Source organism: Ranitomeya variabilis, chromosome 2 (assembly GCF_051348905.1).
Source record: "Ranitomeya variabilis isolate aRanVar5 chromosome 2, aRanVar5.hap1, whole genome shotgun sequence".
NCBI classification, from domain to species: domain Eukaryota; kingdom Metazoa; phylum Chordata; class Amphibia; order Anura; family Dendrobatidae; genus Ranitomeya; species Ranitomeya variabilis.
Genome location: NC_135233.1, coordinates 1,081,096,606 through 1,081,121,765, shown reverse-complemented (window position 1 = coordinate 1,081,121,765; position 25,160 = coordinate 1,081,096,606). Strand labels below are relative to the sequence as shown.

Below are 25,160 nucleotides of genomic sequence, written 5' to 3'. Positions count from 1 at the left end.
TATTCTATGAAAGGGGCCTGCATTATATTCTATGAGAGGGGACTGTATTATATTCTATGAGGGAGGCTATTTATATTCTATGAGAGGGGGCTGCATTATATTCTACTAGAGTGGGCTGCATTATATTCTATGAGAGTGGGCTGCATTATATTCTATGAGAGTGGGCTGCATTATTTTATGAGGTGGACTGCATTATATTCTATGAGAGTGGGCTGCATTATATTCTATGAGAGTGGGCTGCATTATGTTCTATGAGAGTGGGCTGCATTATATTCTATGAGAGTGGGCTGCATTATTTTATGAGATGGACTGCATTATGTTCTAGGAGTATGGGCTGCATTATATTCTATGAGAGGGGCTGCATTATATTCTATGAGAGGGGGCTGCATTATATTCTATGAGAGGGGGCTGCATTATATTCTATGAGAGGGGGCTACATTATTATATGAGGGTTGCTTCATTATATTCTATGAGAGTGGACTGCATTATATTCTATGAGTGGGAGCTGCATTTTATTCTATGAGAGGGAGCTGCATTATATTCTATGAGAGTGGGCTGCATTATATTCTATGAGAGTGGGCTGCATTATTTTATGAGATGGACTGCATTATGTTCTAGGAGTATGGGCTGCATTATATTCTATGAGAGGGGCTGCATTATATTCTATGAGAGGGGGCTGCATTATATTCTATGAGAGGGGGCTGCATTATATTCTATGAGAGGGGGCTACATTATTATATGAGGGGTGCTTCATTATATTCTATGAGAGTGGACTGCATTATATTCTATGAGAGGGAGCTGCATTTTATTCTATGAGAGGGAGCTGCATTATATTCTATGAGAGGGGGCTGCATTATATTCTATGACATGGGACTTCATTATATTCTATGAGAGGGGGCTGCATTATATTCTATGAGGAAGGATACTTTATATTCTATGAGAGGGGGCTGCATTATATTCTATGAGAGGGGGCTGCATTATACTCTATGAGTGGGCTGCATTATATTCTATGAGAGTGGGCTGCATTATTTTATGAGGTGGACTGCATTATATTCTATGAGAATTGGCTGCATTATATTCTATGAGAGGGGGCTGCATTATATTCTATGAGAGGGGGCTGCATTATATTCTATGAGAGGGGGCTGCATTATTTTCTATGAGAGGGGGCTGCATTATTTTCTATGAGAGGGGGCTGCATTATTTTCTATGAGAGGGGGTTACATTATATTCTGAGAGGGGGCTGCGTTATATTTTTTGAGAGCGGGCTACATTATTTTATGAGGGGGGCTTCATTATATTCTATGAGAGTGGACTCCATTTTATTCTATGAGGGGGGCTATATTATATCCAATGAGGGAGGCTACATTATATTCTATGAGGGATGCTACATTATATTCTATGAGGGGGCTACATTATATTTTATTAGAGGGCTACCCCAAACCCTGCTACATAATTAACACATGTACTACCTTATATTATAACTAGTGTTGAGCGATACCTTCCGATTTTCGAAAGTATCGGTATCGGATTGGATCGGCCGATACCAGCAAAATATCGGATCTCGCCGATACCGATACCAATACAAGTCAATGGGACACAAATATCGGAAGGTATCCTGGATGGTTCCCAGGGTCTGAAGGAGAGGAAACTCTCCTTCAGGCCCTGGGATCCATATTCATGTAAAAAATAAAGAATACAAATAAAAAATATGGATATACTCACCCCTCCGGCGGAACCTGGACCTTAGCGGTGTAACCGGCAGCCTCCGTTCCTAAGAGTGCAGAGTGAAGGACTATCGATGACGTCGTGGCTTGTGATTGGTCGCGTGACCGCTCATGTGACCGCTCACACGACCAATCACAAGCCGCGACGTCATCGCAGGTCCTACACTCACTGCATTCTTAGGAACGGAGGCTGCCGGTTACACCGCTAAGGTCCAGGGTCCGCCGGAGGGGTGAGTATATCCATATTTTTTATTTTTATTCTTTATTTTTTACATGAATATGGTTCCCAGGGCCTGAAGGAGAGTCTCCTCTTCTCCAGACCCTGGGAACCATACACTGGGAACTTCCGATTCCGATTTCCAATATCACAAAAATATCGGAACTCGGTATCGAAATTCCGATACAGCGAATATCGGCCGATACCCGATATTTGCAGTATCGGAATGCTCAACACTAATTATAACCTGATGTTAGCGTGTTTTACCACACAATTGGTGGTCTTGTATTTATTTCTATGTAGCTACATAGTGGGCCCCAAGAATGATTTTCTCTGGTGGCCCCAAGGTGCTCCAGTCCAAAGCTACTTGCATCATATAGGAAAATGTTCATACTTTGGCTTTTTAACAGACAAAACCTAAGATAGAAACAAAATGAGCATATACCCTGCTTTACATAATTAAGTAAATATAAATAGTACATTTAAATGATATGATAAGTAAACCATGTATTTGACCATTAAAGCCATCCCACCACAACAAGGTGTACCCCAATTGAGACTGTACTATTCTCTATTATTAAAAACCTCACCTTGTATCCGACAACCTCAATGTAGATGGGCGCAAAGCAGGACCAAAGCTCAACTGTTCAGATACCTGGCATTAGATGGTTAATAGATAAAATGCTTAGCACAAAAAAAGGGGGCAAAATCCCTGTTTGTACAAAGTGCAAGAAACTACAGCAAAATCAAAGAAAGGAGCTGGAGCAGAAGTTAATATACACATCTTTGCAGTGGGACAGCTTTTACTATTTCCTTACTGTCATGACCAGGACAGGGTGGTTCTGCTCCATCCTGGTCAGGTCAGGGTTAAGTTTGTCCGTCTCTCTTTAGTTATGGGGTGGCTATTTAATGCTGGTAGTTCCTGGGTCCAGTGTCGGTGATACTTCTGTTTACTCGGCTAGAGATTGCTGACCCAGGTTACTCGTCTGTAACTGCTGTTTCTCTGCGTTTGTGAGTTTCGCTGTGTATGACCCAGTTTGTCCCTTTACTACCATCTCTATCTTCCTGCTTGGTACTGCTTTGTCCCTCGTATTCTATTTCTGACCCCTTGGCTCGGCCCTGTTTACTCATCTGACCTTGGTTACCTCGTACTTGTCTGGCTTCTGACCCTTGGCTTTGCGTTGACTTCGTTACTCGGTTTGCGCACCTTTCTCCACACCACAGTCGGCTCTCCATCTGCTTGCAAGGCAGCTCCACCCCTGTGGTCATGTGACCATCTTAGCTCCACCCCCTGAGATCACGTGACCAGCCTAGCTCAGGTCCTGTGTGCTCTACACACCTTGGTCTTCTCACTCTGCCTATATTGGCTTGTGTTCCCGGCTAGCACCCATCCCCTAAACCCCGACGACACTGTCCGTGTGTCACTTCACTACACTTACTGCAGGGTATTTGCTCTTTTGTTTCGATCTTAGGTTTTATCTGTTGAATGGGCAGTGTGAACATGCTCCTATACATTGCATGTACACCAACTTATACTACAGCTCGTTTCTTTGGTTTTCCTTCCGATGTGCACTTGCCTAGCTAGTGCCAGGTGGACTGAAAAGAGGCCAGATCACATAGTGAACTGGTCTATGGCAGTAAATAGATAGGTTAGTATTGTTTTTTTTAACCCTTTCCCATTTCTCTACGACACAGCAAAAATGCTCAATTTGCTGAATTTGCAACCTGGATCATGAGAACTTTTTAAAATTCTAGGATAATTCAATTCACCTTGAAAAACATTTGTTCATCTCTACAATGTTCCAATTTGTGATGGTACCTCTACCAGATGTTACGGAAAGCATAGTGCTATCCATCAAAATGGTAGACCCCATAATTCGATGGCATCATCCTGAAATAAAAAGATTCTTCGCATGAGAAAGGCTATGTTCACATTTGCGTCGTCGACGCAACGCATGACGCATAGGAACGCACCAGAAAACGCACTGTTTTCGACGCATGCGTTTAACGCATGCGTCGTAAAACGCTGCGTTTTTTGTTGCGTTTCAGTGCGTTTTTCAAAAAAAATGCAGCGTTTTTCGACGCATGCGTTGTCAAACAATGATGTCATTTTTAGTGTCTAGACACTAGATAAAGACCACCAATGGATAGAAGAGGGTGGGTATAATGGAATTTTAGTATATATACCCCGGCATACATGAATTCCTCCCATTTTGCGTGTTTTTTACAGCATCAAGATGGAGCGTCCCATGGAGAGCATTTACCTCAATATGGAGCTGGATTTAGCCATGGCTAATGCTTACGCTATCGCTTTTCATGAACAAAGGAAAAGAGATAAACAACGGAGAAGGAGTCATCGGCGTTTTTGGCTACACCCTATAGTGGAAGTCCGAGAGAGCCGTGGAGCCTACCATTGTTTGTTTAGCAAGCTAAATGAGAACCTGGAAAAATATTTCGAGTATACCAGGATGTCTCAAGACAGCTTCCGCTATCTTCTGCGTCGGGTGGAAAGAGCCATTACCAGGCAGGACACGCAGCTCCGGAGATCAATTTCCGCCGAGGAACGTCTGCTGGTGACTCTACGGTACGTAATGCAGCTATTTGATAGACTTTAAATGTTGTGCCCTTTTTTTAATTAACCTTTTTTTTGGTTTTGGTGTGGGAGGGATGTAAATGTAATTTTATTTTATAACAATGTACATACTTTAATTAAATTTATTTATTTTTCTTCTTGGCAGTTTCCTGGCTACCGGAGAGACCTTGAGATCCCTGCATTTCCAGTTTCGGATTGGAGTCTCTACACTTTCGGGTATTATTGCCGACACATGCCGCGCATTGTGGGACAATCTCCGTGAGGAATTTTTACCAATCCCAACAACTGAGTTATGGGAGGCCAACGCCCAAAAATTTGACCAAGTGTGTTCCTTCCCTAACTGTATTGGAGCAGTTGATGGGAAGCACATTAGGATTACAAAGCCTGCAAGAAGTGGTTCACTGTTTTTTAACTACAAAAAATACTTTTCCACCGTCCTCATGGCCATTGTAGGTGCAGACTGCAGGTTTCTTGCCGTGGACATTGGAGCGATGATTCCCGGACATTTATGGAGTCTGATATGGGCCGAAGATTGTATGAGAACAATTTTAATTTCCCCCAGCCAAGACCTCTTCCCAACACCCAAGGCCCGGCAATGCCATTTGTGGTTGTTGGTGATGAGGCATTTCAAATGTCTGCCAACCTTCTGAAACCGTACTCAAGTCGGGGCTTGGACCACACAAAAAGGATTTTTAATTATAGACTGTCCAGGGCCAGAAGAACTGTGGAGTGCGCCTTTGGAATCCATGTCTCCAAATGGCGGATTTTAGGATCCGCTATAAATCTGAAAATTGAGACAGTTGATCAGGTGGTGAAGGCTTGTGTGGTTCTACACAATTATGTTATTGCCAAAGAGAGAGTCAACGTTGAACTTTATGAACCCATACCAAACCCATTGCCCGATTTCCAAGATCGTCCTCTGAGGACAACTTTGGAAATTGCTCAGATGAGGGATCAATTTGCATCATATTTTGTTTCTGATGTTGGCCGTGTGTCATGGCAAGATCAAATGGTTTAATGTAGATACTGTACTTTATCCTGCTGTAACTGTAAGTAAAATTATTGTGATTAATAAAAATCTAATCTGTATTTTTTAAATAATGTTGTTGCCAATAAAAAAAATAAAAAAAAAATCTAATGTTCTAGAACCAAATGTGTGTACCATAAAATGTAGTAATGTGAGCACCGGTTTCCAAATTGACTCTGACAAAACAAACCAATTGTTCACATATAGCCGTGTGTTCCATAGTTTTGAAAGCCAACATGATCGGCTCCCACCTTGTCAAGCAATTAATCTTGCAGACTATTTGCATATGGAACCTGGCATCATGGAGCGTGATGGCTGAAGCAGGTTTTCTGCCGCTGTGCTGCGGCTGTGTGACAGGCACTACACATGCCTTGGATGTGCATGTGTTCTGCCTGTCACACAGCCTCTGAACATGTGGCTGCTGCAGATCATATCCGCACTCCATGAAGCCGGGGGACATATGCTACTAGTCTGCAAGTGTTTTGCTTGACAAGGAGACAGACTATCATGTTCGCTCAACTGTAGCGAGTTAACACTATTGAACTCAGGATGCCGGAATACGTCCTGAGTCAAATAGTGGTAGCTTGGCCACGTGAACATTGCTACAACCTCACCTGACCAATAGCCTTAAGGTACCGTTACACTAAACGATTAACCAATGATCACGACCAGCGATACGACCTGGCCGTGATAGTTGGTAAGTCGTTGTGTGGTCGCTGGAGAGCTGTCACACAGACAGCTCTTCTGCGACCAACAATGCCGAAGTCCCGTGTAACCAGGGTAACCATCGGGTGACTAAGCGCATGGCCGCTTAAGCCAATGTTTACCCTGGTTAGGATTGTAAATGTAAAAAAAATAAACAGTATATACTTAGATTCCGGTGTCTGCCACGTCCATCGCCGTCAGCTTCCCGCACTGTGCCGGGCCAAAAGCACAGCACAGAGTTGACGTCACCGGTGTGCTCTGCTTTTACTTTACGGCCGTAACTCAGTGTCACTCATTGCGGGAAGATGACGGCGAGGGAAGTAGCAGACACCGGAATCTAAGTATATACTGGTTTTTTTTTACATTTACAATGGTAACCAGGGTAAACATCGGGTTACTAAGCGGCCCTGCGCTTAGTAACCCGATATTTACCCTGGTTACCAGTGAAGACATCGCTGTTTACCCTGGTTACCAGTGAAGACATCGCTGAATCGGTGTCACACACGCCGATCCAGGGATGACAGCGGGTGATCAGCGACCAAAAAAAGGTCATGATCATTCGCAGCGACCAACGATCTCCCAGCAGGGGCATGATCGTAGGTCGCTGTCACGCATTAAGATTTCGTTAACGATATCGTTGCTACGTCATAAAAATCAACGATATTGTTAACGAAATCGTTATGTGTGACGGTACCAGTACAGTAGGATTTGAAAATTGATATTTTTTTTAACCTATTTGTGTTTGTAACAACTCATAGTACATAGTACAGTAGTGTTTCGCCTGCCGTCTGTGGGTCCTTGAAGGCCTTGCAGGAGCAGGACTTTGCGGCTCTGTTCTATGGTGTCGTCGGCGGCGGCGGCGGTGGCCCTCGGCACGCGGAGCTCGGTGTGGCTGCTCTGCAGCAGGAGTCGGAGTCATGCTAGCCAGCGATGGTACTGCGGGCATTGTAGTTGCTGACTGCATGATCCGAGCCTGCTGCAGAGCAGTCACGTACGCATTGTTGCAGGCCTGCATCACCGAAATCTGGAGTTCCGGCGTAAGATGTTCCACCATGCCCTTCGCAATGGCACTAAAGAAATGTTTTGCCGGCCTCGAGAGCTCGGATTCCATATTTTCAAGGCGCCGGTCGATATTGGACAGAGCAGTGTCCATTCTATCGCCCAGCGCCTTGAAACAATTCTGGAATACCATGCTCAAATGGAAAAATTTGGGCAGTAGCGGCCTGTCCGAGGCCCGCTGACGCTGTCGGGAAAACCCAAAGGAAGGAGCGCCAGTGGCCTTGGCCAGGGGAACATCTGATGGACCGTCCGCCGGTTCTCCAGATGGTGGAGCAAGCCTACTGTCGCTGTGGGATGGCTGTGATGGTCCAGATGGCGATTCACGAAGGACCGCTCCAGAGGGACGAACAGGCTCGAGGGTGCTGCTGTGTGTTCTGTGAAAACATAAGGAAAACATTAGTATACAAAATTATAACATTTCACATTCGCCACCTCCTGTGTGTAATAAAAAGTTAACATTGCATCACACACTGTAACATTAAAATTTTACATAATTGTAAAGGGTCAGTTCCGTCTGTCAGTCCTAACGGTATTATTTGCTGATTGTTACAGCCAGCTGCCTGTCATGGCTGACGCGACCAATCAGCGCCGGGCACAGTCCTCCTTACTCCCCGCAGTGAATGCCTGTCGCCCGCATACTCCCCTCTGTCATGGATAAACACTTACCGGCGGTAACCGTTGCCGCCGTTAAGATGTAACCAAATTTTTACTGTTGACACTGCCAATGACGCATCAATATTATAAATTGAAAAAAAATTGTGTTAAAAAATTAACAAGCTATACTCAACCATGTTTGCCGTTTGTAACGGCCGCCATGTTTTACGCTTATCGTCGGAACTGTCATGACGTCACGGACATGTGACCGAGACGTCATCACAGGTCCTGCGATCAGACCAACCCTGGGTACAGAACCTGCCGTGGACTACAAGGTCTCCCGTGTCAATTATTTTAACGTTATTGGAAACTGTGATAAACCTGGATGTGCAATATACTACGCCACAATGAAATATTGCAAGTGGCTGGCCAATATACTATGTGTCTGTGTGCTGTATACTATGTCACTGGCATATGTAATAAAAATGGATGGGCAATAAACTACGTGGCTGGGGAATATACTACGTGAATATGCATGTTGGACAGTACACGATGTGTGGGAATAGGTAATACTTACTGGCCGGTCTCAGGAACTGCAGAATCCTGTTGTACTTATATGGTATTGACCTTGCCGCTGCAGCACCACTACGAGTCTCTCCCTCCTTCCGCAGGCCCCGATTGAAACGGTCCTTCATGGAGCGCCATCTGGTCTTCAATTTTTTGACTGTGGAAAAGGCAAACAATTAGTTTGAGAGAAACTTTTATTGATAACACAACCGTGTGCGATGATACAAAAGTAGAACACATCACAGACGGTTGTGTATCCTGGCCTGATGGTTCAGAGCGGCATTTTGGCAATACTTACCAAATTTAGTTTGGTCAGTGGGTGAAGCGCTGTCAAAGCCATCCCACAGCGATTTGGCTACCTCAGTCCACATACGTTTCAAAACCACCTGGTCCGCGTGCCGGGGGTCACGGGGGGTCCCACAACGGGCCTCGCTCCTGGATTGATGCTACCATGACATCTACATCAATGCCCTCTTCTTGGTCCCGTTGTGAAACCTAGAATAATAGGAAAACATTAATGTTTGCAATATAAATACAAATTGGTCTCCCTCCCTTCTCCCCCCCCCTCCAAAAAAAATAAAAATAAAAAAATAATGATAAAAAAAAAATTTGGACTAGGTTGTTTGAAAAAATACTTACTCGCCGTCTTGCCAGCACAGCTTGGCCCTGAGGTCGCTGCTCCTGCTGGATCCGTTTCTCCTCACTTGAAGAAGCCTGGAAAATAGTTTTTAAAAAATTGAGTGACACGTCTACAAATGACACCCGAATAGTAAGCAACAGTAGATCATGTACTCACCGGACTCGCCAGTGGTGTCGTGTGGCTCGAGTCACTTGCCATTGTAACACGATGAAATTCTAAAATGAAAAAAAAAATATATATTTACTATGCACAATACAGAGATGACACAATGCCAGAGTATAGCAAATGCATAATATCAGTCCCAGGAAAGATAACAAAACAAATAAACAACAGACCCTATGTACTACACAAAAAAGACAAAGTTTTTTTATGCCACAATTTTATAACATTGATTTCCAAAAAGGCCCAAGAAAAGGCAAACCATACCGCCATACATTACAATAGAAAAAAATAATAAAATAAAAAGAGTACGGCTACATATGAAGCCCTAAAATTCTTCAGAACCTGATTATAAAAGAAAATATTTATATTAAAAAAAAAAAACACAGTGGAACCACCGCATGCACAGAACAACCCAAAATAAACAGCACAATACATTTCAGAAAAAAAAAAAACAACCCCCCCAAAAAAAATAAAAATCAATCCTGGATACACCACCATACTTTACAATAAAACCAACTAGGCCGGAGACAATGAAACGCCATCATATAACGCCAGAAATACACATCACAACCAGAATAAAAAAACACCACAACAAAAATGGAAAAGAAAAGTCAATCCTGGAAAGACCACCATACTTTACAATATAATCAACAAGGCCGGAGACAATGAATGCCATACATCACAACCAGAATAAAAATACACCAATGTCCATATACACTACAGTGCAGAACTACATACACAACTTGCAATACAATTTAAAATAAAACATTAAAATGCCCAGAATCATTCTATACTTACATCTCTTGAAAGCAGATGATGAGCTCTGGTAGGTCTGGTCTCTGTGGTATGCTGGAGCCAAAGTGACAAACAATGCAAACTTTATCTTTATATATGGGGGATGTTTTTTCACAGTCTAGACACTTTTTGTGTAATTTTATTTAACAACGCATGCGTCGCACAACGCACGTATGACGCACGCACTTGCATCTCGTGCGTTGTCAATTGGTTTCAATGGGGATTGTAACGCAATTACGACGCACGGGCGACGCAAGTGCGACGCACACGTTTTTACGACGCTACAAAAATGCAACATGTAGCGTCGACCGCGCCCCACCAGGTGCGGCCAAATGACGCATGCGTCATGCGTTGCACAAAAATGCATGACAACGCATGTACAAGCTCCCCCAATGTTAAAGATAGGGGCGCATGACGCATGCGTCGTTATGCGTCGACGACGCTGTGTCGCAAGACACAAATGTGAACGTAGCCAAAGTTGTTTTTCAATTAGGCTATGTTCACATGTTGCATTTGTGGCACCCCAGGAGTTCAGGTACCACAGTGGTATTGCCTTCCTCTCGGGGAGGGTGATGCCATGCCTGGAAACGAGGAAAATCCCTTTGACAGGTAAGCTGTACATTCAACACATTCTGACTCCAAGCCAGAAAGGGGAGCTCTGAACCCCGTTTTCAGGGGAGCTTCCCTAAATAATATACATTCTGTTCTGGAGGAGGAATTAGTGAGTCTGGTGCAGACAAGCAACTGAGAAGGGGCACAGGAGAAGTCAGGAGCTAGAGGAGAGTTACAAGTGGGCTCCCTCTAAGCTAAAGCACAGAAACCGGTCACTGGGAGCTCGAGGCTGTGAGGAACTACAAGTCCCACGGGAGAACCGGAGGGCAGGAAACTGAAAGGGACTTGCCCACATTACACCTGAGGTACAGCAGCTACCAAAGCCTGGAGTCACCGTGAATAGAGACCCCAAGGAAATGGCTCAAGTTGCCTACCATGCAGGTACTGTCCCAGGACAGGAGAGAAAGAGTACCTTGCCAGAAAGCCACAGGCAGCAAGGGACTAATATTCAGTGCATAGTGGAAGGCTCCCAATCTGACCTGACCAAGGGGGTTCAATCCATTTCCAGGCTGCCTGGACTCCACCGTCACCTGTTGCCAGTAACCTGGACTAAAACTGACTGCCAACAGTAAACCAGGTAAAGACATTGCAACCCTGTGTCCTTCATTTATTCTGGCACCACACCACTCTGACCATACACACCGGGAGCCCTGGGGACCCCACTTCACCTGTGGGAAGTGAAACCATCTATGCCGCAGCACCATCACCCCCAGAGGACCCCTTTAAGCAGCGTCGGTCACTCTTGACCGAGAACCACAGATGGCATCACAAACTTTTATTATTTTCACATCCCCTTTAAAGACTGTTCCCCTTTAACTTGGGCGCCCAGGGCCATGGACCGGGTCACCACCACTGTGACCTCCACTTTAACAAAGACCTGGTACCGAGTACACCTAGACCCTAGGTAGCTCACATTTTTTGTGCATTTTTTCTGCAGTGAAAACCTATTCTCTTGGCAGTAAAGAAGCTGCTTACAAAAAGCAGGTTTTGCTGTGTTTTTGCAGCATTTTTCGTGATCTCAAAGTTCAGCTTTGGGTCCACCACAGAAGCATTAACACAGGTCACCAAAGCAAGACATATGTTCATCAAAAAATACATACACAAATGTAACAGCGAGGGGAGGTGGATTGGTTGGGAATAGTTTACTTAACCCCTTTCTGACATCGGACGGGATAGTACGTCCGAGGTCAGAAGCCCCGCTTTGATGCAGGCTCCGGCGGTGTGCATCAAAGCCGGAACATGTCAGCTGTTTTGAACAGCAGACATGTGCCCGTAATAGGCGCGGGCAGAATCGCGATCTGTCCACGCCTATTAACTAGTTAAATGCTGCTGTCAAACGCAGACAGCAGCATTTAAACACCGCTGTTGTGAATTAGACTTTTTGGCTCCCTCTTGTGGTTACTAGTGATATTACTCTGGGAGTTTCTTCCCGTTAGTCCAGGGGTGTTGCTATATAAACTTCCTGGATCCTTAGTCCAGTGCCTGGCATCGTTGTTATCAGATCCTTTCTGTTTGCTCCTATCTGCTGGTCCCGGTTCGTGCTAAATTAAGCTAAGTCCTGCTTCTTTGTTTTTTGGGTTATTTGCTTGCTCACATTTTTGTCCAGCTTGTACTAAATGTGATTCCTGACCTTGCTGGAAGCTCTAGGGGGCTGGTGTTCTCCCCCCGGGCCGTTAGACGGTTCGGGGGTTCTTGAATTTCCAGCGTGGATATTTTTGATAGGGTTTTTGCTGACCATATAAGTTATCTTACTATATTCTGCTATTAGCTAGTGGGCCTCTCTTTGCTAAATACCTAGCTCATTCTTACGTTTGTCTTTTCCTCTTACCTCACCGTTATTATTTGTTGGGGGCTTGTATCCAACTTTTGGGGTCTTTTCTCTGGAGGCAAGAAAGGTCTTTCTTTTCCCTTCTAGGGTTAGTTAGTTCTCCGGCTGGCGCGAGACGTCTAGAATCAACGTAGGCACGTTCCCTGGCTGCTGTTATTTGTGGTGCTAGGATTAGATATATGGTCAGCCCAGTTACCACTGCCCTATGAGCTGGTTCTTGTGTTTGCAGACTTAGTAAATATTTCTGAGACCCTCTGCCATTGGGGTCATAACACACCGCATCCGGCCGGGCGGCCGGAAATGATGGCATCGCCGACCCCCGTCACATGATCAGAGGTCGGCGATCCTTCAGAATAGTAACCATAGAGGTCCTTGAGACCTCTATGGTTACGGATCCCCGGCAGCTGTGAGCGCCACCCTGTGGTCGGCGCTCACAGCACACCTGATTTTCTGCTACATAGAAGCGAACAGCAGATCGCTGCTATGTAGCAGAGGCGATCATGCTGTGCCTGCTTCTAGCCTCCCATGGAGGCTATTGAACATGGCAAAAGTAAAAAAAAAAAGTTTAAAAAAATGTGAAAAAAATAAAAAATATATAGAAGTTTAAATCACCGCCTTTCGCCCCAATCAAAATAAATCAATAAAAAAAAAATTAAACTTACACATATTTGTAATCTCCGCGTTTAGAATCGCCCTATCTATCAATAAAAAATAGCATTAACCTGATCGCTAAACGGCGTAGCGAGAAAAAAATTCGAAACGCCAGAATTACGTTTTTTTTGGTCGCCGCAACATTGCATTAAAATGCAATAACAGGCGATCAAAAGAACATATATGCACCAAAATGCTATCATTAAAAACATCAGTTCATCACGCAAAAAATAAGCCCTCAGCCGACCCCAGATCAGGAAAAATGGAGACGCTACGAGTATCGGAAAATGGCGTGGGTTTTTTTTTTTTTAAGCAAATTTTGGAACTTTTTTTCACCACTTAGGTAAAAAATAATCTAGTCATGTTAGGTGTCTATGAACTCGTACTGACCTAGAGAATCATAATGGCAGGTCAGTTTTAGCATTTAGTGAACCTAGGAAAAAAGCCAACCAAAAAACAAGTGTGGGACTGCACTTTTTTTGCAATTTCACTGCACTTGGAATTTTTTGCCCGTTTTCTAGTACACAACATGCTAAAACCAATGATGTCGTTCACAAGTACAACTCATCCCACAAAAAATAAGCCCTCACATGGCCAAATTGACGGAAAAATAAAAAAGTTATGGCTCTGGGAAGGAGGGGAGCGAAAAACAAACACGGAAAAATGGAAAATCCCAAGGTCATGAAGGGGTTAAGATATTGACAGTACATTGAGTTTTCAAAACACTGTTTACTTTTACACTTTGGTCTGCCATTTAGCTGCTCAGGCATTGCTCAATTTCACACCTTGGTCGGCCAGTGTTTCCTTTTACACATCACTAATTTAATTAAACTGTTCTAATTCCAACTGCCATCTCAGGTGAGGAAACCAAGACATTATGATTTAAACTTGGGAAAAATCGCCAAAAAAATGAGTTTCACATAATTATATACCTACACAGCAAAACCTGATCACTGCATTTTGTTTGCATTTTTGCTACGTTTTTGTACTTATTCATTGCTTTTTACTGTGCAAAGGCTGGTCTCTATGTCTATTGTAATTACAGTTCATACATATCTGTGCAACTAATCTTAAAAGGGAATCTGTCATTAAAAAAATGCTGAAAAAATGCCAAAAGAAGTGACATGCTGCAGTTTTCAAAAACACAAGTTTTCCAAATCAGTCAGGAAAAAAGACCAATGTGTGTCCATGAGATTTCTGAAATCTCATAGCTTTTCCTGGTACTATAAAAACAGCTTTAAATTTACATAAACTCGCATACAAACCACAGTAAAAAAACTACAGCAAAAATGAACATGTGAACATAGCCTTAGAGGTTGATACACAGGTTTGGTTCCTTGTTACTTTACCATCGGTCATTGGGAGAACAAGAGAGCTTTGAGGAGCAAGGAGAACCTGTAGTACTTCCAGTATATATTAGTGGTTGCTACAAAAGTTTGACCCCAACACATCTGATAAAATAAAGTGGACAAGCTTTGCAAGGAGTCACTGCATTGGCTTTTGTTTTATAAGCCTCTTGGCTCTTGCTGTCCTTAAATTGACTTTCCCGTTGCTCTTACAGTCTGGTACTCTTTCCCCACCTGTATTCACTGTCATTATGTGATATGTGATTGAGTGCTAGGTGGGGCACAAGAGTCAGTCGGGTGTGGGCTCTGCCAGGTTCAGACGTTACATCAGCTCTGGTCTCAGCCATGGCTTTAGAGATCTCTTTAGCTACCTTCTTTGTGCTTGTTTTAACTTTTTTATATATTGTGAATGTTCTGAAAAGTTGGAATAAAAGCAACACTGCAAATTCTCCTCCTGGACCAAGACGCTGGCCACTGATTGGGAATTTGCATATTCTCAATTTGAAGAAGCCTCAGCTGACTTATCTAGAGGTAAGAGATTTCACATCATACAGAATCTAAGAAATCTAAAGATACAAAGTATATTCAGGGTTACAAAAAACACCTATATTTATTCAATGTCTATTCACTTCCTAACATATGTAGCAAATTATTGTAGGTTTGGGTCCTGGGACCCACTAGTGTGCTGAGTTACTGCACGTGGGTGCATAGAGCCACGTTTGGGCTCATAGATTTTCTATTGAGCATACGCACTGCTCTGCGCATGCTTATGCAGGAGCTCAGTGTTTCTACTTGCTAAACAGCCTACTGTAGGATTGTTTTTCACTGATCAGTTGGTGGTCCTGAGACTTGGATCACAACCCATTGGATACAGATGTTAAGAAGGGACTAGATATTAAATAACAAATAAAAGAGATCGGAGCTGCACTACCCCACATAACCTTGGGATAAGTGTGGTGCTGGTTTGTAGTTTGTATGATAGCAATCAAGTTTTTCTTATCCTCTACAACCCTTTTAACTCAATAGTTATTCCTGCAAATATATATAGAAAACTAGACTTGATGTCAAATTGTGTTGTTTATTTGCTCTAAAAAATGAATATTTCTGGAAATTTTGGGGGGGAACAATCCTCAAACTGTGCATTTATCGATCTACAGTTCTATCACTGCAAGTCTAGGATGTAGAGCAGGTGCCTGGATCTGGAGGGTGCAGGGTAGGGAGAAGATGAAAAAAGTACATGTACAAAATGAGGTCAACTTCAAAAATGTCCATCAAATGGATGAAACCAATTGAGGATGACCGTATTTATTTATTTTTGCTTGCTTACCATAGGGGCTCAGTGGTTAGCGTTGTTGCTTTACAGCGCTGAGGTTCTGGGTTCCAGTCCTTCCAAGGAAAACATCCACAAGGAGTCTTTATGTTCTCCCCATGTTGTAAAGACGCACTGATAGGAAGTTTAGATTGTGAGCCCCAAAGTGGATGAAAACAATGATGTTTTTAAAGCGCTGTGGAATTAAAATAAATGCACATAGTGCTGTTCATTCCACAGAACTTTAAGAACCTAATCATCACTTTTCTTTTTGGAGCGAACAATAGGGTTGAGCGAAACGGATCGTTCATTTTCATAAGTCGCCGACTTTTGGTAAAGTCGGCGTCTCATGAAACCCGACCCGATCCCTGTCGGCCATGCGGTACGCGATCTTGGCGCCAAAGTCGCGTTTCGTATGACGTGTTTAGCGCCATTTTTTCAGCCAATGAAGGAGCGTGGGCAGAGTGATGACATAGGGGTTAGGGCGTGCACGCCTATCATCATTTTATCGCTTGTGCGCAGTAGCGATTTGGAATGTGTAAAACGAAATTCTCTGTGCTGGGACGGAGGAGGAGGAGGAGGAGGAGGACGAAAAAAAAAAATAAATAATACCCATTGACGTGCATAGGGTTTCGTGTTCCGGCCGATCCTCGACTTTGCGCAGTAATCGGCCGATTTCGCCCGACTCGACTTATCCAACAGTCGGGTTTCGCGAAACATGACTCGACCTTAAAAAAGTCAAGGTCGCTCAACCCTAGCGAACAATTTTAGAAATTCTTTGGAATACGGAAAGAAAGTAGAGTACCTGCAGAAAACCCACACAGATGTTCTCCTTGGTGGGATTTGAACCCTTGACCCCAGTGGTGCAAAGCAACCAAGCTAACAGTAATAGATACTTGGGCAAACAAAGGTAACAGATGTTTAAAAAAAAATATTTCGGAAGGGAAGCACTGTGGCTCAGTGGTTAGCACTGGGGTCTTGTGTTCAAAGTCCTGCCATGGACAATATGTTGCATGTGCTCCCTGTGTTTTTCTGGGGGTTTCCTCCAGGTTCTTCGGTTTCCTCCCACGCTACAAAGAAATACTGATAGTGAATTTAGATTGTGATTCCAAGTGGGTGCTGTCAAAATTAATGGGGCTATATAAATAAATAATAGATCTTCTGGCAGTGCTTTCTAACCCAATAATTAGCAAATTTTGACAATTTTTTTTGTCCCACTCAAGCAACGTGGACTAGTACCTATCGTAGGTGAGTACTTTTTTGGAATCACGACGAGATGGAAATTTGTTCGTGCCTGCATATTAAACCAAAGCATGCAAAGTATCAGCTAAATTTATCAGGAGATGCAGAAGCCAGACCAGTACGGATTAGCTGACGTTAGGTTACATAAGCATTGGCACCCAGCCGATAGGCTGGATAAAGAGGCTTTTGTGTTCTGGTAAGATTTTGCAGGGTAGTATCACAAGAGTACAGCCCTGGGATGAATAATAAAGTGGACTATCTGTAGCACTGGAATATTGTAAAGTAGTTACATAGGTTGAAAAAAACCCTAAGTCCATCAAGTTCAACTTTTTCCACCAATTAAGTGTACCTGTCCTAATTATATTTTCACTATCGATTTTAAGCTTGCAGAGAAATATGGTCCAGTTTTTACCTTTTACTTGGGCACAAAAAAAATGGTGGTTCTCGCTGGATATGAGACCGTAAGAGATGCACTTGTCAACAATGCTGAAGAGTTTGGGGGAAGAGGAAGGCTTAAAATATTTCACGATATGGACAAAGGAATGGGTAAGTTATCAATATTTTTTTTATATTGTTAGTTTGATTTATTGTGTTGCATAATTTTTTCCTCTAACCTACGATTTAGGGAAAAAAACGCATGAAAAAGTGGCTATTAGAGATGAGCGAGTACACTCATTGCTCGAGTTTTCCTGAGCACGCTCGGGTGGTCTCCGAGTATTTGCAAGTGCTTGGAGATTTAGTTTTCGTGGCCTCAGCTGCATGATTTACAGCTGCTGGAAAGCCTGAGTACATGTGGGAATTCCCTAAGAAACAGTCATTCTACACATGTATTCAGCCTGTCTAGCAGCCATAAATCATGCATCTGCGGCAACGAAAAACTAAGTCTCCGAGCACTAACAAATACTTGGAGACCACATTAACGTGCTCGGAAAACCCCAGCAACGAGTATACTCGCTCATCACTAGTGGCTATGTCATAATAACAATAGTGCAATATATGTAGTCATTTGTATTTCCAGTTGCTACATATAACACTCAGATAATATCAGGGGGTGAAGTCAAAATTTATACAATTTTGTCAGAGCCATCAATGTAATCAGTCAATCATACAGTTGCACAGTGGATACATCATATTCCCATTGATCACCATTATTCCACATGTGCAGTAGTGAACCATATTAGACTGACTCAAATTGAAAAATTTGATGCAAATCTAATTTCTTGCCCAAATTGGAGGAAACTTCCCAATGCTTGACGGATTCACTCATCACTACTGTTAACCTCATATGGAACTTTTTATATTCTCTTAGACCACAAGGCCAGATATAATTAAACCTGTGCCCCCCGCAGAGCTGTAACTGACGGTTTCTGAGGCTGAGTGGAAATATGTAACAAACCCAACCTTGAATTACCAATGGCAACTTATAATACTGCTGTCTTCTTCCTATATGACAGACGTAGCATTGGACCCCCTCTAGGAGTATAGCTAAACCCCTTCTATCTTCTATAGTTATGTCCTGCTTGGTCTGAACTGAAATGTCAGTGCTATCTGATTATGTAATTTTCAATATTTTATAGGATATGGTTCACTACATAATGGATTTCATGAAAAAACAGGCAAAATGAATACACTGTCTTCTCCTTAATACAGAACTGCGGGGGCGGAGCGCATAATAGGGGGGTTCCCTATTGACTATCTTTGTATCCCTGCATCATGTCATGCCTTCACAGAGCCAGCATTAGGCAAAACTCACTTTTCACTATTATCCAATAATTAGTGTTGAGCATTCCGATACTGCAAATATCGGGTATCGGCCGATATTCGCTGTATCAGAATTCTGATACCGAGTTCCGATATTTCTGCGATATCGGAATCGGAAGTCCCCACAGTGCAAAAATCAATATAATGGAGTGTGGGCGGAGACTGCGTGTGTCTGTGCGGGCAGCTGTTGCTGCTGCTCTCCACGGGAGATCATCATTGGTTTTTTTACAGATGACACTGGCTTCGGGGATCAAAATGACAAGTAATGGGGAGTATGTAATCTATGTTTAATGTACTGTATGACTGTATGTATGTACTGTATGTATGGATGTATGTAGTATGTATGTATGTATGTAGCATGTATGTAGCATGCATGTATGTATGTAGCATGTGTGTATGTATGTAGTATATAGCATGTATGTATGTACAGTATGTATGTAGAATGTATGTAACATGTATGTATGTATGAATGTAGCATATATGTATGTATGTATGTATGTATGTATGTAGCATGTATGGAGTTTTTTTTTTTTTTCATTCAACACATTAGCCGGATGATGGGACTACTACTGTCCCATCATTGGCTAATGTGTCAATCACTGTCAGTGTAGCAGGCATAGCCCGATGGGTCTTGTAGTCCCATCGGATGATTCCCGCACTGAGACCCCCCCACGCCGCATCGAGCCCCAGCACGCCGCATAGAGCCTGGGCAGCCTGGATACAGCGCCGCATAGAATTAGATCCCTGGCAGGCCCTCACAGACCCCGCCTGCACACACAGACACTCAGTGTCCGCCCACGCACCGCCCACACTCTTCCCCCCTCCAGAACAGCATATATAAGGACAGAAAGGGCTGATTTACGTTCCAATATTTGTGTCCCATTGACTTGTATTGGTATCGGGTTTCGGCGATATCCGATATTTTTTGGATATCGGCCGATCCAATCCGATACCGATACTTTTGAATATCGGAAGGTATCGCTCAACACTACCAATGATAAATATATTTGAAAAGCCTACGTATGAGGATCATTTCAAACAACTAGTAAATTAATACTGTACGTTCTGTCCTTATTTGTTTCTAACTCTTTGACACTTTCTTCAGTTATCTAATCTGTCTAAGAATCATTAACTGACATTTCTGTTCTTTAACTGTTAAATATACAAAAACGATGCCACAACATTTCTGTTTCAGGATTTCTAAATTCTTCAGAGCACTAGTATCACAAAGTAATTACAAGAGTGGAAATTTACCCATTATCTATCTTACAATACATCGAACCATAGCAACATTTTCACTTGCTGTTTGGTTTTTATACAATGCTACAGGATGAAATTATTTAGCATAGTGTTTCCAATAGAAAGCCACTAGTGATGAGCGAGAGTACTTGTTGCTCGGGTTTTCCCCGAGCACGCTCGGGTGGTCTCCGAGTATTTGTAACTGCTCAGAGATTAAGTTTTCTTAACCTCAGCAGCATGATTTGCGGCTATTAGACAGCTTGAGCACATGTGGGGATTCCCTAGCAACCAGTCAACCCCCACATGTGCTCAGGCTGGGTAGTAGCTGTAAATCATTCAGCTGCTGTGATGAAAACTAAATCTCCGAACACTAACAAATACTCGGAGAGCACCCGAGCATGCTCGGGAAAACCCGAGCAACGAGTACACTCGCACATGACTAAAAGCCACCTAAACTGCCTCCTTAAGAGTGCTAGTTACAATGCCTCCTTATCGACAGTTAAGGTCAAAGTGACCTAATAACAGTGCCAACTGCTATGCTCCTCTAGTGTCAAATACACATAATGGATTAAGAATATTTGCCAGATGTTAAAAAATATGGCATGGCAGAGAAATATGTAATTTTGTGCTGTGTAATGGACTGCGGTGCTTCGATGTCATGATAGCTACTTTAGGATAGTCAACATCATCATCCATGTATGGTTGATTTAGCTTTTGTTGGACCTGATAATGTCATTCTTGGTTTATGGAGTGACTGATAAACTCATCAGAAGTTGTTGATCTTAGATATATGGTAAACGTTGTATAATTTATCCATCTTTATTATTGATTTTAGCCAAGGGCTCTGCACTTGGTCTCTTGAGGTGTCATTGTAGTCGCCTATTCGGTGATGTAAATTTATTCCAGAATTGTGGGCACAATATACCAGAGGTCAAGGTTATAAATGCAATCTTTTTTTACTTAAGTATATACCTGACTAATTTAATACTAGATTGTGATTATTGTACTGTATTTTTTGTCTATGTCATCTATAGTTATAGTGTTGTATATATTTTTGAGTCATGCAATATGTTGTCATTTTTGAGCTGTCAAAAGCGTTGCATAAAATGTCGTTGGCCCATATGGGAATTTTCCCTAGACAGTAGGGTTCATCATGTGAAGTGTTTTTATTTTAATTTGAAGACGCCATGGACCCATGTTTGAAATTTAAAAAAAATGGTTTGACTTCCCTTCAAAAAACCTAAGGCTACTAACACTGATTCATTACTAAATTCTATGTGCTACCAAGGCTGATCTCCTGACCTTCTGCAGTTCTCTCACTGCCTGTGTTGTAACATCTGTTGTGTAGCTCTTGTACTCAATAATGTCACCAAAGTACAATAGGGGTGTCCTGATGCCACAGTCATCAATTCATCAGTACCCACTGAAGTCTGATGTCCCTATACTGACACACACAAGCCACTATACAGTTGGGTCCTTCCTAACCAATTCTGTTTCCTCAAACTATCACAAGATTTGTGACCCAAGATCAGCAGCTTTCTAAAAATAAAAATGATTTGGCGATTTTCTGTCTGGAGATGCTTATGTCATACAGTGACTAGCAAAATGGGAACAATGTTTTGAACTCTTGACTTTCAGGCTCCATATCTCACCATTCACTATAGGTTCTAATGTAAAATGACCATCATGTTACAGACAATCATCTTGGATATCTCATACATACATTTGACTCGCAACTATTTAGCGTGTAATTAGTTATGCAGATTCTTGTCATGTCACTGCATTGTTACTGTTTTGGTTTTAAAAATCTAAATTTTAATTTGTATTATTTTGTTAATATTTTGTAAATCCACCATTGGCTTTCAGTACTGTCTGGGCCTGCTCTCATTCAGATTGAAACATGTCTCTACCAAAATATGATCCCCGATCCCTTCTACACCTTCCCCATGTTGGTGCATAATGGTCGACTCGCTTGGGTATGTATACTGTTTTTTTTTTTTTTTTTTCAACTCTACCCACAAGTGTTCAATTTGAGTTTAGGTCTGGCGACTGTGAGGGCCAGTCCAGCACCTCTACTTAATTGTCATTGAACCATTTCTTCGCCAATATTGACGTATGCTTTGCGTCGTTGTCCTTCTGGAACACTGTGTCATCCTTTTCATAATCATAGTATGAAGTAACTCATCTTGTAGGATACTCACATACAGCTCAGCATGGAGACCATCATAAATCCTATTCAAGAATCCAATGCTTTTGGAGTAAAATAACCTCATATTATCAGGCTTCTCCAACAAACGTGACAGTTAATAAAATTTCTCGATCCATTAGCCTCTTTTTCTATCTTTCAGACCCAATTTCACCCATCAGAGCCTGGTTTATTGACTTTCGTCCCATTGCTCCAAATCACCAGTTTCCAATCTTCTGCTGTCCACCTACCGTACATTTTTGAAAACTCGAGCCGACACTTCTTTTAACTTCTATTGAAGTTGAGGCTTCTTTACCTTTTATCGAGCCACTATTTCAGACTTGTGTAAAGTGCATTGCACAGTGTTTGCTTGAATGTCTGTGAACTCACTATTACGAAGCATATGACCCACCTCCTCTGCTGTGTTTGTTGCACAAGAACTGATAGACCTTTGTGGTGAAATGACTTATTGACTCCAATATTTTGCCTGGACGTCCACCTCTTGGCTTTTGAATGAATGGACTTCTTCCAACTGTCATGGCACTCAATACAGTTGGGAAATTTTCTTGGCCTAGAGACCGCTATCGATGAGTTGGATGATGCTGTTTCTATTTTCTTGGGGAATCTTCTTCATGGCTGCTCCTCAATTTGAGTCAATGACCTTTCATTTGGGAATCACCCTAATATCACACTCAGCTATTAGTGAATGTGAGAACAGGTTGTATTTTGTAGTATACAGGAAGAAAAAGATTTTTCCCACCAACAGGAGGAAAACAGTAACAATGCAGTAACATGGCAAGAATTTGCATAACTAATCATATGCTAAATAGTTACAAGTCAAATTTATATATGGAATAGCCAAGATGATTGTCTATAAAATGATGGTCGTCTCACGATCGAAGCAGTAGTGGATGGTGAGATATGGAGCCTGAAAGTCAAAAGTTCAAAACATTGTCACCCTTTTGCTTATTATTGTATGTCTGCATGTGGCCAGTCAGTGATTGTGATGTGAAGTGCAGCTTCTAGTGGTATTACTGACTTGTCAGGATATTGTCCACTTTAGCTTTGCAGCATTGGGGTCCTGGATTCAAATCACACCAAGGACAGTATTGTACAGTACGTTTCCTCTAGTTTCTCTAATTTTATCACACACTCCAAAAATATACTGATAGGGAAGTTTGATTGTGAGCCACAATGGGGACAATGATGCCGATGTCTGTAAAGCATTTCAGAGATTAAAGGCACTATAAAAGTTAACATAAATAAATAAAAAAAAATTATGTTGAGGTTGTCAAAATAAAAATTGGAGTGCTTAACTGTTGGACTTGTAGAAGCACACACAGCATGAAATGGCTGTAGTCCATATTTGTTCACTTGCATGTCTTCCACTACCATGAATGTACATCATTGAATTAAGAATTGCAGTAGGAATGGTGAGCACTTCCCTTTTTCTACTTTATGGACATTATTGCAATATTTGGCAATGTCTTAAATTTTAAGCACTTTGCATGGATCCAATCGAAGCATTGTGTGAATATTTCATGTTCAGAGAATTCCTAAAATTTGGCACAAATTTGATTTGCATTGAATTGATTCACTCGTCTCCAGTGGACACATCTACTATATGCATCCTTAAAATGTTGTCTGCCAGTTACAGTATGCGAGGTCAAATCTATGGACGATTGTTTATTATTGGTATGATACTGAGACAGTGGAATTACCCGCTTATCCCATCCACTACATAAATCAGCCAAGACTGGATCATTTGTTCTAGCCCTGGAACAAATCATATGATTGCTTCTCTCTACTTCTGGGTTATATACTTCTTAGGATTAAGACTAGAAGAAAAAGTAGGATGAAAATGATTCTTTTGATATTAGATCAGAAATTAGCTATTGTGCATATAACTACCGCTTCTGGCCATCGGGCCGGAAATGCGCGCATCGCCGACCCCTGTCATGTGATCGGCGGTCAGCAATGCATCGGCATCACAATCTGAGGTCTCCTTGAGACCTCTATGGTCGTTGATGCTGGCTTGCTGTGAGAGCCACCCTGTGGTCGGCGCTCATAGCAAGCCTGTAATTCAGCTACATAGCAGCGATCTGATGATCGCTGCTATGTAGCAGAGCCGATCTAGTTGTGCCAGCTTTTAACCTCCCATGGAGGCTATTGAAGCATGGCAAAAGTAAAAAAAAAAGTTGTAAAAAATAAGAACAAAATAAAAAAATATAAAAGTTTAAATCACCCCCCTTTAGCCCCAATCAAAATCAAACAATTAAAAAAAAACAAATATACACATATTTGGTATCGCCGTGTTCAGAATCACCCGATCTATCAATTAAAAAAAAAAGGATTAACCTGATCGCTAAACGGCGTAGCAAGAAAAATTTTAAAAACGCCAGAATTACGTTTTTTTTGGTGGCTGCGACATTGCATTAAAATGCAATAAAGGGCGATCAAAAGAACGCATCTGCACAAAAGTGGTATCATTAAAAATGTCAGATCAGCACACAAATATAAGCCCTCACCCGACCGGAGATCCCGAAAACTGGAAACGCGACGGGTATCGGAAAATGGCCCCATTTTTCTTTTTTTTTAGCAAAGTTTGGATTTTTTTTTCACCACTTAGATAAATAATAACCTAGAAATGTTTGGTGTCTATGAACTCATAATGACATGGAGAATCAAAATGGCAGGTCAGTTTTAGCATTTAGTGAACCTAGCAAAAAAGCCAAACAAAAAACCAGTGTGGGATTACACTTTTTTGCAATTTCACCACACTTGGAATTTTTTTCCCATTTTCTAGTACAAGACATGTAAAACCAATGGTGTCGTTCAAAAGTACATCTTGTCCCACAAAATATGAGCCCTCACATGGCCATATTGACGGAAAAATAAAAACAT

General features: G+C 42.2%; 1 protein-coding gene across 1 annotated transcript in view; it reads left to right on the top strand.

Moving 5' to 3' along the window:
• The first annotated feature begins 14,614 nt into the window (after positions 1-14,614).
• Positions 14,615-25,160, top strand: part of LOC143808732 (cytochrome P450 2K1-like) — a 99,466-nt gene continuing 88,920 nt past the window's right edge. The window contains exons 1-2 of the mRNA XM_077291675.1: positions 14,615-15,051; positions 17,455-17,617. Of these exons, the coding sequence (XP_077147790.1) occupies positions 14,866-15,051; positions 17,455-17,617 (349 nt within the window). The 5' untranslated portion in view covers positions 14,615-14,865. The remainder of the gene's footprint in view (positions 15,052-17,454; positions 17,618-25,160) is intronic.